General features: G+C 42.0%; 1 protein-coding gene across 1 annotated transcript in view; it reads left to right on the forward strand.

Moving 5' to 3' along the window:
• The first annotated feature begins 608 nt into the window (after window positions 1-608).
• Window positions 609-14,682, forward strand: part of LOC149285593 (microtubule-associated tumor suppressor 1 homolog) — a 32,213-nt gene continuing 18,139 nt past the window's right edge. Inside the window, exons 1-2 of the mRNA XM_089495192.1 lie at window positions 609-729; window positions 13,001-13,209. Coding sequence (XP_089351318.1) covers window positions 609-729; window positions 13,001-13,209 — 330 coding nt within the window. The remainder of the gene's footprint in view (window positions 730-13,000; window positions 13,210-14,682) is intronic.

Raw genomic sequence — 14,682 nt, forward strand, 5'->3', positions numbered from 1 at the left:
TCGCATCGCTGAACACCTCAGGGCTGTGACAGCCGACGCTCCGCAAATCCAGCATTTCCAGCTCTGCAGTGTTTGGCGTTGTAGCCCACTCGGATTGTAAGCTCTTAACAATTGTCTGCCTTTCCCCTGTGTGCTATTATCCCTCGTTGTGTTGTCTTAGTGCTGCAGGGTGGGAGGTGTAAGATGAATGCACCGAGCGGCTGGCTTTAATGCTTTCAGTACATCCATGACGGCTGCCGCTGGTGAAAGGGGTTAAACGGCTTTCTCTCAGCCGTTTCTGCATAATAGATTGTTCTGCATGGACGTGGTGTGATGTAATTCGGAGTCGGGGAGGAGGATTCATTCTAAGGGCACGCTTTGTTTCCGTAACATCTGGTTTGGGCAGTGCTGCTGGACGCATTTCCATAGTGGACTACTGCTTTCTGGGATGTGTATGCCTCGCTGTCACGGTGATGGAATGAACTACCTTTCTCTGAATTGCCGTTACATCTCTGCCCTACCGTACATCTCCTGGCCGGGATCCTCAGAGCTGAGCTAAAAATATAGCATGTTGTAGTACATGGAGGCAGTTTCTTGCTTGCTATCCTATTTCCACTCTTTCTGAAGACATGTTATGGTCGCCTAAATTATCCTTATCCAATATGCGTGTGCGACTGACCGCAAGCGGACTCCTTCGGAACCTGCGCCTACCTTCAGGATACAGGAAAAGCACCGTTGTGTTTCACACAGGTAACAGCTCTATGCGTAGGGCATATTGTGTGTGTGTGTGTGTGTGTGTGTGTGTGTGTCTTCTACCCACAGCAGGGGACATCTTGTTTACTCCAGCTGCAGGCACATAAACCACACACTTGTTTACGTGTGCATGTATGTGTGTGTGGATTTTCATATATGTAGCCATATATAAATATATATCACACACACGTTATGTGTGTATATATATTATATATAGGTGTGTGTGTATATATATATATATATATATATATATATATATATATATATATATATATATATATATATATATATATATATATATAATATTTACACACAGTTGCATAATGAGACGTTTATAAACACTATATAATTATGCAATGACTCTTGGTTGTGTTCGGTGAAAATGTGCGCATGGTATTGATGTGTCTGCACACGAGTGACATTTCTGCGTTTCAGTATGAAGATACCGTACCCGAGTTGTGCTGACATTTTGTTGCTGGTGGACTGGGTTTTTTTTATAATGTGGGAGACGGATACGATGTAGAATTAGTCACAAAATGTAGCCGTTTGCCATGAAATTGTGATTTCCAGTTGCCAGACCCCTGGGATTATGCGTTGTGATGGATTCTGTACAAACGTTGGCGTTCAGTTAAGCGAGAAACCTGATCTGTTGGTGAGGACTGCGTTTCCATAGCGCTGCTCCGTAGGTGCGATGGTGAGGGATTGTGTGATGGTGTTGCATAACCGGTCACATTCACAATGACAGATTCAACCTTTTTTCATATTACCATAAAATGTATTTCTAGGGTGCTTTTTTTCCGGTAATTTCTTATTCATAAACACTCATGAGTTGTTGGGTGGCTATGTATGTTCAGCCCGTGGCTGTTTTAGGTAAGCTATTTCTGCCTCTAGAGCTTTGGCAAGCTTCAGAAAGGGGTAGCGCTTACACGGTATTTTCACGCTTTTGTGAAGGCTCCTGAAACACGGGTGTCAGTCACAGCACTGCCTCTCCATGAGTATGACCAGCCACCTCCAGCAGTAGTATTACAACTTATGAGGACACGCTAGACATAGCTGCGGAACAAACACTCCATGTTCCACCTAAAACTCATGGGTTTTCCTTTACTTTTGTGGTTTATTTTAATAATTAAGACGTGGAATAAGAATCTTGCATAAATCTCTAAGGTAGCTGGTGGCATAATATATAAAGCCCAATTCTGGTGAAATTACTTGGAAACCGATGGAACATTCATGCTTCACCACCTTCCACCAGAATTCCTCTCTTTGTACCCAGTGACCTTGGAGTTGAAATGATTTGGTAATTGTGGGGTTGCATAGCGGTCTGAGCATTGGTTAGTATCTTTGTGGTGCTGCTGATTTTTGCAGGTCCAGGAGACCCAGCCAGCGGGTATGGTAGTCAAATAACCAAGTCATACAATACAACTGAGCTTGGGCTCCCAGACTACCTGTCCAACACCATGTCTCTGAAAGGCTCCTTGCGGACATCTAGGAGGTGCATCCAAAGGACCTAGTCAAGGAGCACATGCTGTCAAGAGGTGGCATTGTATTCTCTAAGTACATGTTTCAAAAATTAGGTTTCAGTTGTTTTCCTTGTTAATTGAACATAATGACTTAATAGCTGTTTCTGCTTGGGTGTAGTGCAAAAATATCCAGATATCACATTCGCAGCTCTTCTGCCATTGCCATTGGTTGGTTAGGTTCTAAATGTTGCGAAATAAAAATATTGCTGTGGCTTCAGCTTCCAAAATATTTTTCCACGGGCCGTAGTCTAAATGTTTAAACATCTTTCACATTCCAAAATGTCTCCTAGTGTTTACGCAACGATCGCTTGAAATGAAACGGAACGTGTTTGCTATAAATGGACAACAAAAACAAACGGGGATTTCAATTGAAACCAAGAATAGCTGGTGGGCTTGTCGCACCTTACTCCAGATCTGGCGATGGTTTGTGGGTGGGGAACAATATATCGATGCATTACAATAACAGAACAAGGAGGTCCCTTCCGCCCAACCTACCACTGCCTATGTTAAGAGTTCATTCTGGCCAACGTGTGACAGGTCGGGAAGCTCTGTTCCAACAGGCAGGAAGCGTGTATTTATAACGCAGGAGAAGAATATAAATAGATGGAGTAAAACAATAGGTTCGCAGAACTCAGGGGCATGTTTCCAATCCTTAGCCGCAGCCTCTTGGTCTGGGTATCTTCACACTTGTTCGAGAATCATCCGTACGCCAATGTCTGTTTAGACTATATGTCATGCGCGATTAAATTAATTTGGTGAGGTTTTAGGGGACACGGGATGTTAGCGGAGTATCGAGAAGGAAGTGTGGTTGCATGACATACATCAGGCTGATCCGTTTAAAGAGCCATGCATTGTCAGCGTTCGGTCTCCATTATCCTTGCGTTAGCTGACCGTTCTTCCTGCACTCAGGAGGTACTCTGGGTGTATAGATGGTGCTTCTCCTAGGTGTTTGCGCATGCAGTTGATTGCAGGCTTACGCCATATTTTGTTATGCCCACAGCCAACTGCTAGCTTTCCTTCATTAACGTATGGATATCTGCAGTATGTTTAAAGAAAAGACCCTAATGGCTTCCTAGTAAATCATGGAACTGAACTGTGTGTATCTTTACACATCCATGTATCTCATGCAGTAATGGATGAAGAGTACTGACATGAGAACGTAGTACTCAGGAGGAGCAATGTTGGAACAAGAGGTCGTACTCTACAACTAGAGGGTCGGAGGCATAGATGTAACAGAAGTTCTGCTTTGCTGAGAGGCTAGTAGATAAATGGAAGGGTCTTCCAGCAGAAGTGGTGGAGGCTAAAACAGTAAGGGAATTTTAAACTGTCATGGCATAGACTTAAAGCTATCCTTGCTATAGGACCTGCCCAAGGACACTGTTTACATCAGGAAAAATGGGCACTAGATGTGCCGAATGGTTATCTGCCATCATATTCTGTTTATAATTGTTTTGTAGCTCAGTATGCACTTATGTGTTTGTTACTATGGCTGAAATATTCTTTACATTGGTTAAACCATTGCCTTTTAACCCCTTTGTGTAAAGCTTCTGCTTTGAAGAGTTAAATGTTACGTGATTCAGAGAGATGTGGGGTGTTAACGTGCTGCACTCTGATTTTTATTTTTTTTTCCTTGGGCTTTGCGTGCGATATAAATGAAATGTGGGTCATGTCTGCCTATGGCCTCCAGCTGCTAAGCACTGATCTCTTCTCCAATAAGTTGGAGTGTTTAAGTAATAGAGAGCCAAACTAGAAATACAAGGCGATCAAACATCCGTATAAAAATCAGATGCCCTCATGTAGTCTCGGTAGCAATGACCCCTTTATTTGAAGTGCTGTCTTTCCGGTTCTTCTACAACAGCCAATTGTCTTCGGTCAGTCCCGTTGTACAGGGCTGTGGAATGTGATGGTGCTATGTAAATTATTATACAGTATTCCACTATATAGTAAACTCCATTATCAATGCCCTTAAAAACACTTTCACTTTTTCCTTATCAGATCGTCCAGTTCTCGTCCAGTTCTCGTCCAGTTCTGGAATGTTTGTGTAATTCTAGAATATCCAACCCAAGCAACTGGGTTGTGAGAAAAGTAGCTCCAAATGCTGCTGTCTTAAACCCTTTAACTTCCCATTTTCATTCAGTATTTCTGTGGTTTTATAAACTCTCACGCTTGCATTAAGGAGACTATTAAATGAAAATAAACTTTTCAACGAGATCTCAGGGATAACTATTTACTTCATTGCTGGCCGTTCACTAAAGGAACAGTTTCTGCAGCCTTGGCATGGTAGGAAAATGGCTAACGGGACAAAAATTTACAATCCAGCAGAAATAAAAAAAATCTCAATGCGATGGAGTGTTTCGATCCAGCCTGGGTATGACAAACCTGTATGTAACATCCCGGACTTGAGATGTCATTTCCTATTTGTCATTGCCTGGAATCTCAAACACATTTGAAAAGAATTCTCTTCAGTTTGGTCGCAATGGACATCTTGAATCCACATTGATTTTATTTTTTTATTTGTATTAACCGTTCAGACAGTTTCTTTTTCAAAATGTTTGTTTTGGTCTAGAGTGATGAGGAAGTATTTATCCCTTCCAGATTTCTTCTATTTGTTAAAATTTATGTGAGATCATCCAACTAATTTTAATATACAACGTGAGTAAACCCAAAATGCAGCTTTTAAATTATCACTTATTGAAGGTAAAGTTAATCAAAACCTATATTGCCCATGTGGGAAAGTAATTGCCCCCTAAACCCTTCCAGACAGAAGTCCGTGAGTTTTCTTTACGTCGTGGCATCATGTAATGTTGAAATTTTAACTTATTTAATGTCGGTGATCATGCCAGGGTGTATCTAGAGATATCGAACCCAATTATCAATTACTTTTAGTGAATCCTTTCTTTTAGTAACTAAGGAGGCAATTACTTACCTAGGGCAGGGGTGTCCAACCTGCGGCCCTCCAGCTGCTGCAGTACTACATCTCCCATACTCCTCATCCAGCCCCTTAGCTGAAAGAGCATTGTGGGAGATGTAGTCCTGCAGCAACTGGAGGACCGCAGGTTGGACACCCCTGACCTAGGGCCAAGTAGCATTGCATTATGTGTTTAGCTGGGTTATCTTTGTCTAGCATTAAGATTCATTAGATGCTCTGAAACGTTTGTGTGTGAAAAATATGAAAAAACAATGTTTGCTAATAAGGATATTTCAGCCAAAAAGTTCAATGCTTTTAAAGTGTAATTCTTGATTAAGGCAATAGCGCGTTTCAATACTTCATCTTACTGCTAGTTTCCTTTCAAAGAATTATGGAGTCAGTATTTGGGGCGCTACCAGGGCCCTTCTGTGCTCCTTTTTACAGGTTGCCCCAATGTGATTCCTGGGGTAGATTATCAAGCCCCGGAGACACCGATTTATCGGTTACCTTGGCTGCCTCGACATATCTTACATACATATCATGCTAATAACATGCATTGCCTTTTAGAAGCGTTCAGACAGGAATCCAAAATTAGCGTAGAAATCGGACACTCCTGGAAGGTGCCGCAGCCGCCGACATTTTTATTTAAGAGAACGTTCTAATTATGTACTTCGCTGTGTATCGGATTGCAGCTACGGTACCGTCTGCTTTATAGAAGCGTTTGGAAGCTGCAAATCGGGGATCTGTTTTTAAGCGGTTAACACATGATTTAATTTCACTTGTGCCCACGTTATTTTGATTTAATGCTTTATTACTGTGTTCTGGTGTGCTTAACAAGACACAGCTGCTCTTTCAAACAGTTCCATGAACTAGTAAAACTGTTAAAGGCCCCGTCTTTCCCTTAACTGGCCTGTGATTACATTAAGTGGCACATATGTTTAAGTTGTTTTTTTTACATTTGTGGCAAATAACTATTGGCACCCGTATGTGTGTGTCCCGCAGGGCCCCTCATCAGGACAGTGGAAGTTGGGACGTGTTACCTGTGTCTCCATCCACAATATACACAACAGTGCATTTGATTGGTAATCTGGCAGAGGTATTAAGGGCTTACTGTCTTTAGACAACAGAGACCAGTTACTTGTAAATCTTCACCTTCGGTATATACTGAAAATCTTTTCTCAATGAAACAGGATTTCAGTAAAAAAGGAAAAAAACCTAAAAAACTGGAGTTTAACACTTCTAACATTTTGAGCTGACTACTCTGGGCTGACCGCTTCTCCAGCAAGAGATCGTAGCCAGCATGTGTCATGACACTGAAGACCTGCGAGGCCACAGTTTTTGCAAAGTGTATCCCATCATCAGCCATACACTAAAAGGTGGCATCGGCAGTGTTACGACACAGGCGTAACAATCATGGTCGCAGGGGTCACAACAAAAACCGGCCCCAGGCGACCCCTGCGACCACTTTAAAAGCTGTTAGCTGCAAATGGATAATTTTTCACACTTTCTCCTTGTATGCTGGATCAGTCTGCACAGAGTGACAGACACAGGCGAGCAAATTGGGCGCCAAGATGGCTCAAGAAAGCTGTTTGGGAGCAAATGCCACAGACAGGCTGTTTGGGGGCTAAAATGGCACAGTTGTTTGATGGGCAAAGTTGACACTGTGGGATGTGATGCTGTGGTTTTAGTTATGCTTCAGGCAACAATGTGGAAGGCTACATTGTGACTGGCCCATGGGCATTTGCCTCTATATACATTGTATAATAAATTGCTTTATAAGATCTACTTGAAAAATATAAAGAATGAAATCTCATTTTTAAGTTAAATCAATGGTAATAGTACTATAGTACCGTAATACTAGGATATTAAAAGTAAGATTTGCATATTTGGTTATCTTCATTAAAAACAAACACTTCTGCTGCTTTTTGTCTTGTCCCCACATACTGTGATGGTTGCGGATAGTACAGACGCCAACGATCAGACCGTGCGCATGGACACTGCTGGGCCCTTTACTGTTGGCGACCAGCTTTGCCCACCAGAGTAGAGAAAAGACAAGGATGCTCTCGCTCTGCTTAACCCAATTACAGTCAGTTATTTGGCAGATAATAGTTAAACCCCTATTTACTGGTTGAGCCCGATGGGTACAACGCTTCCAGCACAGCTTGATGGCTGCCAGTTGGCAGTAGATGGTCTCCAAATTAAACACTTAGTAGCCCTGTAACATTTTCTATTATGCTCCTTTGTTTCTTTAAGACTTGTTGTGCGGAGACTGAGCTTTAGGCAGTGCAGCCATCTTTGTGTGTTCTCTATTAGTGGAACTAAACGCCTCCATTGCCACCCTGTGGATTTAAATGAAACTTGGTAGGGAGCAGGTGTTACTTATGATGTTATGGTTGCTTTCAATTCACGCTGTTAATTTACAGCCTGTGGTTTTTTGTTTTTTTTCCCTCCGAAAAAATATATATATTTTTTTGTTTTTAGAATTTACTTTTCCTGTTGAATGAAAGCGTTACTTTTAGTAGTATTAAAATAAATAAATAAAAAATACTGTAAATGTTAATGCACAGAAGACCATTACAGACTAATCATCAGCACCATGGGATTTCTCGCTAAGAGGGACGCATTAGCTTTTTACTGTGGTTGGAGGGGATCCCAGGGGAGAGCTGTGCATGCTGGGAAAATGCAAACATTCCATTCACAGAGCTGAACTCCAATAATTTATTTTTTTTAATTATTCCCAGAATGATTAATTCCAGAAATATCCGCTTTAAAGTTTCAGATACGGAGAGAAATGTAATTTTTTTTTTTTTTTTTTTTTTTTTTACAGTTTAATTTTGTCCAACCAGCGCTGTTTTACCAAGGACCTAATCTGTTACAGCCAGTGCTGCTGTATGGCATCGTGGGCCCTATTGTCCCACTCTGGTATTTTTAAACAAAGGGCTTTTGTTTAGTTAATATGGAGAATATTTTAGAGATTAACATGATGGTAGTAGTGAAGTCTACCTCCTAAACAGTGATCTCTTTAATTGGTGCTACCATAGCACTCACCAAGTGCACTGCCCCTGTGCAAAGTGCCAGGGTATGTCTTGGCATAGTCTGTCTATGGACAGACCTCTGTAGTGTAAGTAGACTGGTTACAATACGATTGGGTGGTGGTCCTTGTTTTCCGACAGCTTGGAATGTTTCTGACTTTTAGGGCTGTAGATCACCATCATACCCTGATGACCCCAATATGTAAAGAAACAGCAGAAAATGTGTTGGAGTATAAAAGCTTTAAACACGTTTAAAACATCCTTGCTCCTGGCCACGCCTCTAACCACACCCCTAAAACATAAGTGCCGCGTTGGCATGTACGCTGATATAGCTAACTTTTTTGGCCAGGTACAATTGACCATCGGTTGACTTGTGAGATCCACTGAGAGTAAGAAAATGTGAGACTTTGTGGGATTTCGTACCTTCCTTGAAGTTACGGGAAAGTCATTTTTATGTAAACTTTGGTATTTTGTAAATTAGGGCTGCAACTAACGATTATTTTAATAATCGATTAGTTGGCCGATTATTTTTTTGATTAATCGGATAAAAAAATTATTTCTTTTTCTCAATTTAAAATAATGTAATAAAAAACATACAATTTACACTTTCATCTCTTTATCACAATGGCCTCTCTCTATTCACCTTCTTATTTTACTGACATAATAATAAAAGCTACAAGAACCCAAACAGTGTTTCTCAAACTAGGTTTTAATACAGAGTTATTAGTAAATATTAATTCATGTTAACTATTTTTCATATTTAATAAAAACTATGAGAAAAAAGCCTTGTTTAAATTTTTTTTATTTACCAAACTGCCCCCGGTTATGCACATCTGACCCCCAGCTTGCCACTCTGCCCCCATATATATGCCTTATACCTCTTATATGCCAGTGATATGCAACTGAGCCCCCTGATATACCTTTTACCCCAGATATGTTTTATGCCCCCCCTGATATGCCTAATATCGATATACCTTATACCCCCTATATGCCACTGAGCCCCCTGATATACCTTATACCCCCAGATATGTTTTATGCCCCCCTGATATGCCTAATATCGATATGCCTTATACCCCCTATATGCCCTGAAAGTCATTATACCCCCCATACACCACTATAACTCACCCATACACCACTCTGGCTCCTCCCCCTCCCATACACCACTCTGGCTCCTCCCCCTCCCATACACCACTCTGGCTCCTCCCCCTCCCATACACCACTCTGGCTCCTCCCCCTCCCATACATCACTTTGGCTCCTCCCCCTCCCATACATCACTCTGGCTCCTCCCCCCTCCCATACACCACTCTGGCTCCTCCCCCCTCCCATACATCACTTTGCCTCCTCCCCCTCCCATATACCACTTTGCCCCCTCCCATACACCACTCTGCCTCCTCCCCCCTCCCATACTCCACTCTGCCTCCTGTCAGCCACGGAGGTTCACAAGACACCAAGGAGCCGGGTAGAGAGGCAGAGTGCCGTATGGGAGGGGGAGGAGCCAGAGTGGTGTATGGGAGTGGCTCCCATACACCCCTCTGACTTCTCCCCCTCCCATACACCACTCTGCCTCTCTACCCGGCTCCGTTACTGACAGGCACTTTCACTGCAGCTTCATAGAAGCCTCAGCGTAAGTGAAGGTGAGTAACGGAGGCTGTCTGTTCTATGCAGACCCCCACCGGCTGACAGAGGATCATCTAAACGATGTGCACAGAGAGCCTCCGTTACTGCCCTTCACTTACACTGAGGCTTCTATGAAGTCAGTAATGGAGCCGGGTAGAGAGAGCAGAGTGATGTATGGGAGGGGGGAGGAGTCAGTGATGTATGGGAGGGGGGAGAGAGATGGAAGTGAGAGACCGGCCAACAGTGAGGGGAATACAGGTCCCCTGCAGCGTTGCGGGGGATCTGGATTCTAGTGTTATAATCCTATCTCTGTTGTCGGATTATAATTTTTATAATCGATTCGATTAATCGATAATGAAAATCGTTGACAACGATTTTCATTATCGATTATCGATTTTATCGATTAGTTGTTTCAGCCCTATTGTAAATAGTCAGGAATCTGTGGAAATTCGCGACTCAATGAGCCGTTCCAGTTTCTTGGTGAAATTCTATAAGCTTGGATAGTTGGTGAAAGTGGATGGAAACTTCCCTGCTAGTCTGAGATCTCTCAAACATATCTGTTTTCCAATGAGTACAAAGTACACACAGACCTGTCTTTTCCCACAAGGTGCAGCTCCCCGAGAACCATAGTTAAATGGCTAATTTTGAGCGGGTCCTGCATGACTTAATAAGTAGAACTAAAACATTAAAGCTCCAATGGTACCAAGTTAACTTTTGGCTGGAGAGTTCTGAGATTTGTAGTTTGCGGCTGGAGAGCTGTTGGGTCTCTGCTGGTTTTATTAATATGGGAGACATCTATCTTTTGTTCAGCAGTGTTCAGGAGCTATCATTCCTGTAGGATTTTTTTCAGTGTTGCATTGGCAGCACCGTCCCGGTATCTACCTGTGCATTAAAGGAGAGTGGGGGATTTTAATGTATGCTTTCTATTGGCATTCAGACTACTTTTTTTAGGACCTCCATATTGTGGAAACAGATGCCTTAAAGGGTTTATTTCTGCCAGTTTAGTATCTTTATAGCAATGTGGTTAAAAAAAAACTGCTTTAGCAAGGAGAATCTCCGTAAGTATCTAATGTGCATTTGTGGCTTATATTTGGATTCCAGTCTCAAGAGGGCAGCAAACCATCAGCACACAAACCTCACCTGCAGGTCATAGTTAGATGTGAACCTGGTGTAAATGACTGTACATGTGGTTATGTTACAGAGGTATTCTACCCGATGAGCAGGGATAGGCAAAGTGTCTGTGCAAGAATTGCGAAGGTCCATAGAACATCATTAAACTGTATGCCCCAGACCCCAGTAAATGTCCACCATGAGCAATGTTGGTGCCTCCCTGTGTCAATGAGCGTGGGGCAGGGTGAGATGTGACATATTGTACACACGCTGCTGAACTGAATTCGCAGTAAGGTGGCCTGATCATCTTGGGTGTATAGTACTTTGCCTCTTTTCTAGACTTATACGCGCATGCATGGAAGACACATGGCTGCTGACTTAATTGATATGTCCTTATTAGAGGGTATATGGGAGTTTGAGGCAGATCATCATAATGCAAACAGCTGACCAGGTACGTTTCACACCTTGTGTATAATTAAATGGATTTCTTCTATTAGACATGTGTCTTAAAAGTATTTTTGCACAGATCTGCATAGGCGCGTATGATATATTGCAAAAAGTGACTTGGTGCAGGTTCTGTGATGGCTTTTTGGGTACCAGCTGGTCAGCGTGGCGTTTCACAGCCTAACATGCTTTGATCTGGCTATAAGGGTGCTGAGTAACTGGTTATCCGCATATTGCTTGTGCTGGAGAAGGAAGACATCTAGTGGAAGATGTACAATCACCCCTGAGGGGTACAAGCACAAGGGTATGACGCAGAATAAACAAATATGGTGTATGTTAAATTAGGGCTGCAGGTTAATATTGTAAATAACACACCCGAAGAGGCAGCTTTAAACTTGAAGGATTATATAGCCGGGTATTATCTTTGGTAGGAGTTTATAGTACAGTATAAGGTTAACAGGTCCTGAAATCTGTGATGTGTGAGATGTATTGCACTGTGCAAAATCAAATGTAAATTGTATGTTAAGCATGTGCTATTATGCATGAGTGCGAAATGTTACATTGACTCAATGTTGGCAAGTTGGGCACTGAATTCATAGACCTCGTCTCCTTGTTTGCTGCTACACTCCTTTAAGTGCCAATAACAGAGTACTGATTTCTGGACACGGCCCTTTCCGCCATGCATAGCCACTTTGTTTTTACTTGGCCACGTAAGCGTTTAGAGTCCGTTACCAATCACGGTGAAGAAAGTGTTAAATTATTAAGCACTGTTGGCTTACAGAAGATTGCAGGCAAACGGAGACATGGGAAATGGTTTGGAATGTGAATTGTTGTATTTACTTTCTGGGTGGCTCTTCTGGCTGTTCTTACTTGAACCGGTGCTACGTAAATTTAGATAAACCCAAGCTGATATTGCTCATTACTCAAGGGGAGGTGGGTAGTCGTATAATACAAACTTTCTCCATGGAGATATATTTCGAGAAGTGCAACAAATAGTTTACAACCAAGAGGTTGGTTTTACTTTACTGAGAGGGTGTTGGGTAAATGGAACATATTCTCTTCATAAGTGGTAGATGTTAATACAGTGAGGGAATGTAAACATACATGGGATAGGCGTAAACCAATCTTAAGCTAAGACCTGGTCCAGAACTGACTAAGGTGTGAGTCTTTACATCAGGAAAATATAGGCAGAGGGGGTTGGCCAGATCGTTCTTATCTGCCGTCAAATCCTATGTTTCGGTGATGAAATCGAGGGTCTTGTCTCATTTGTCTGGCATAAATTTATCACCATTAATGTCTCATGGCGATCAACTAACTACTGGTCTGTAGAAGACATCTAATAAAATTATTATTTATACACCACGGTCTTAAGTAGTTTAATTCAATCCATGTTGCGACGAAAGGAAAAGTTTACACCTCGGACAACCACAGTGGGGTTTTTCTGCAAGGAGAGCCAACAAGTGATCCGTTTCTCCACCATCATGATACCATGATTTCTAACACACCATAACATGTGTATCTCTCCACTTCGCAGTTTTTTTTTGTTATTGTTAGTAGATCGGCAATTCTAACTTTAGCACAATTTTGCGTGTTGATCTCCTAACTATTTTGTTGTATTTTATATATTTTTTTTTAGTTGAAAAGGGTAAGCAGAAGACCAGCCCACGGCCACCTGTCGCGCAGGCACAGACCCAACCAGTTACTTCAAAGGCAGATGAACTAGCACAGTGCAAAATCGTGTGTGAACAGCAAAGAGGAGTCATCAAACAGTTGAAGAACCTCCTGACCAGCACTAACCAAAGGTTTGAAGCCCTGACGGTGGTCATCCAAAATCTGATAAATCAGGTACGGTTTAAATTCTTTCATATAACATGCACAGCATGTTTTCTTTATACATAGTGCTGTGACAGGTGCCAGCTGTGTTGTACGTGGATATATCGGGGTAAAGCAGGTCGGTGGTTTGAAGTAATCGCCTTCTCTATGCATTATGGAAGACCAGCCCTGCAAGTTTCTCCTGCAAGGACAGTTGGGCTGGTTCTGCACAGCTCAGTGAGCTGACCTTTAGGTTATCATCCAGAACCTGCTCTGCCAGTCTTAGAGAAATTTGCCAGAGATGGCCCCTTACAATGCGTAGTGAATTCAGGGCATTAAAACTACAATTCTCCTGTCAGCACCTGCTTTAGTGAATAAAACCCATTTACTCTCACCACGGTCTAAACCAATATTGTTCGCTGTTGATTGATGCATATAAGGCACTTTCATAATCCTGCCTACGCCTTCATTAGCTATGGCTTCACCTATTTAGATATCAAATTGGATTTTCGGGTTTTGATTTTTATCATAATGGCTGTTAGTTTTTTGGATGCACGTTTAAGCTCCGCAGCCGTTTCGTGCGGCCCCTGGTTTTGCAGCCGTTTGACGCGTTACACTCCTTTGTGTACGGTAGAGGTTTAAGCTTTCATGGCGCCACAAATAGAATATTAACTGATGTTCCAAGCAGAGGCTTGTGCCGGGTTTAAGCAGATCTAATTTTAGATGGGGCTGCATGGAACTTGTCATGGTGTTCCAGTTGAAGAATTACTGGCTTAGGGTCCTCATTGTCTGTGCAGAATCTATATGGAGTATGTCAACGGCTTTCATGATGCTACATCGGTGCATCTAAAATATCCTTTATGCCGGGAATTACAGGGTTTAATTCTGTGAGTTTTGCATTTAATATATGTCAATCACTGTATGTGTATGTATATATGTATGTATATATACCGTTATTATGAAGCTTTTAATATCTGAGCTGAAATGTTTAGTAGGTTTTCATTGATCTGAAGAACTGCTCAGAAAATTAAGACGACGTTCATCAGTGCTTTCTGGGGTCCTTCAGACTATTTTATTCCTACCAGAAAGAAGGAAAAAAATCTATGGCCAAGCCTATAGGAGACGCCACTGATGAGCCATATGGCTTTTAATGTCCGGTTTAGGGCATCTCATTTTTATAAAATTTCTCCAGTTATGGGCTAGTGTTATTCTTTTTGCTGTTAGGGCCACAGAAATTATATCAATGTGGCTGAAATGTAAATAACCTGCTGACTAAAAAACAATACAATATTGTGGAAGCTGGAAGACTAAAAATTCTCTCACACCTAATGGATCCTTTCAGAGAGAGGAGTGTAACGTCTGGTAACTTGCGTGTGTTCTTGGCTCTGTTGTGAAGCGCCCTCTGCTGGTTAATGTGTTATTTGTAACTTGCACACGGTATTTGGCCAAAGGGAGTGTTTTCTGGAGCAGGAACTGTATGAAATGCATATTTACATAGAAAACGAA

The sequence above is a fragment of the Sceloporus occidentalis genome, unplaced genomic scaffold (assembly GCF_023333645.1).
Source record: "Sceloporus occidentalis isolate IW3139 unplaced genomic scaffold, rSceOcc1.0.p SCAF_77, whole genome shotgun sequence".
NCBI lineage: Eukaryota > Metazoa > Chordata > Lepidosauria > Squamata > Phrynosomatidae > Sceloporus > Sceloporus occidentalis.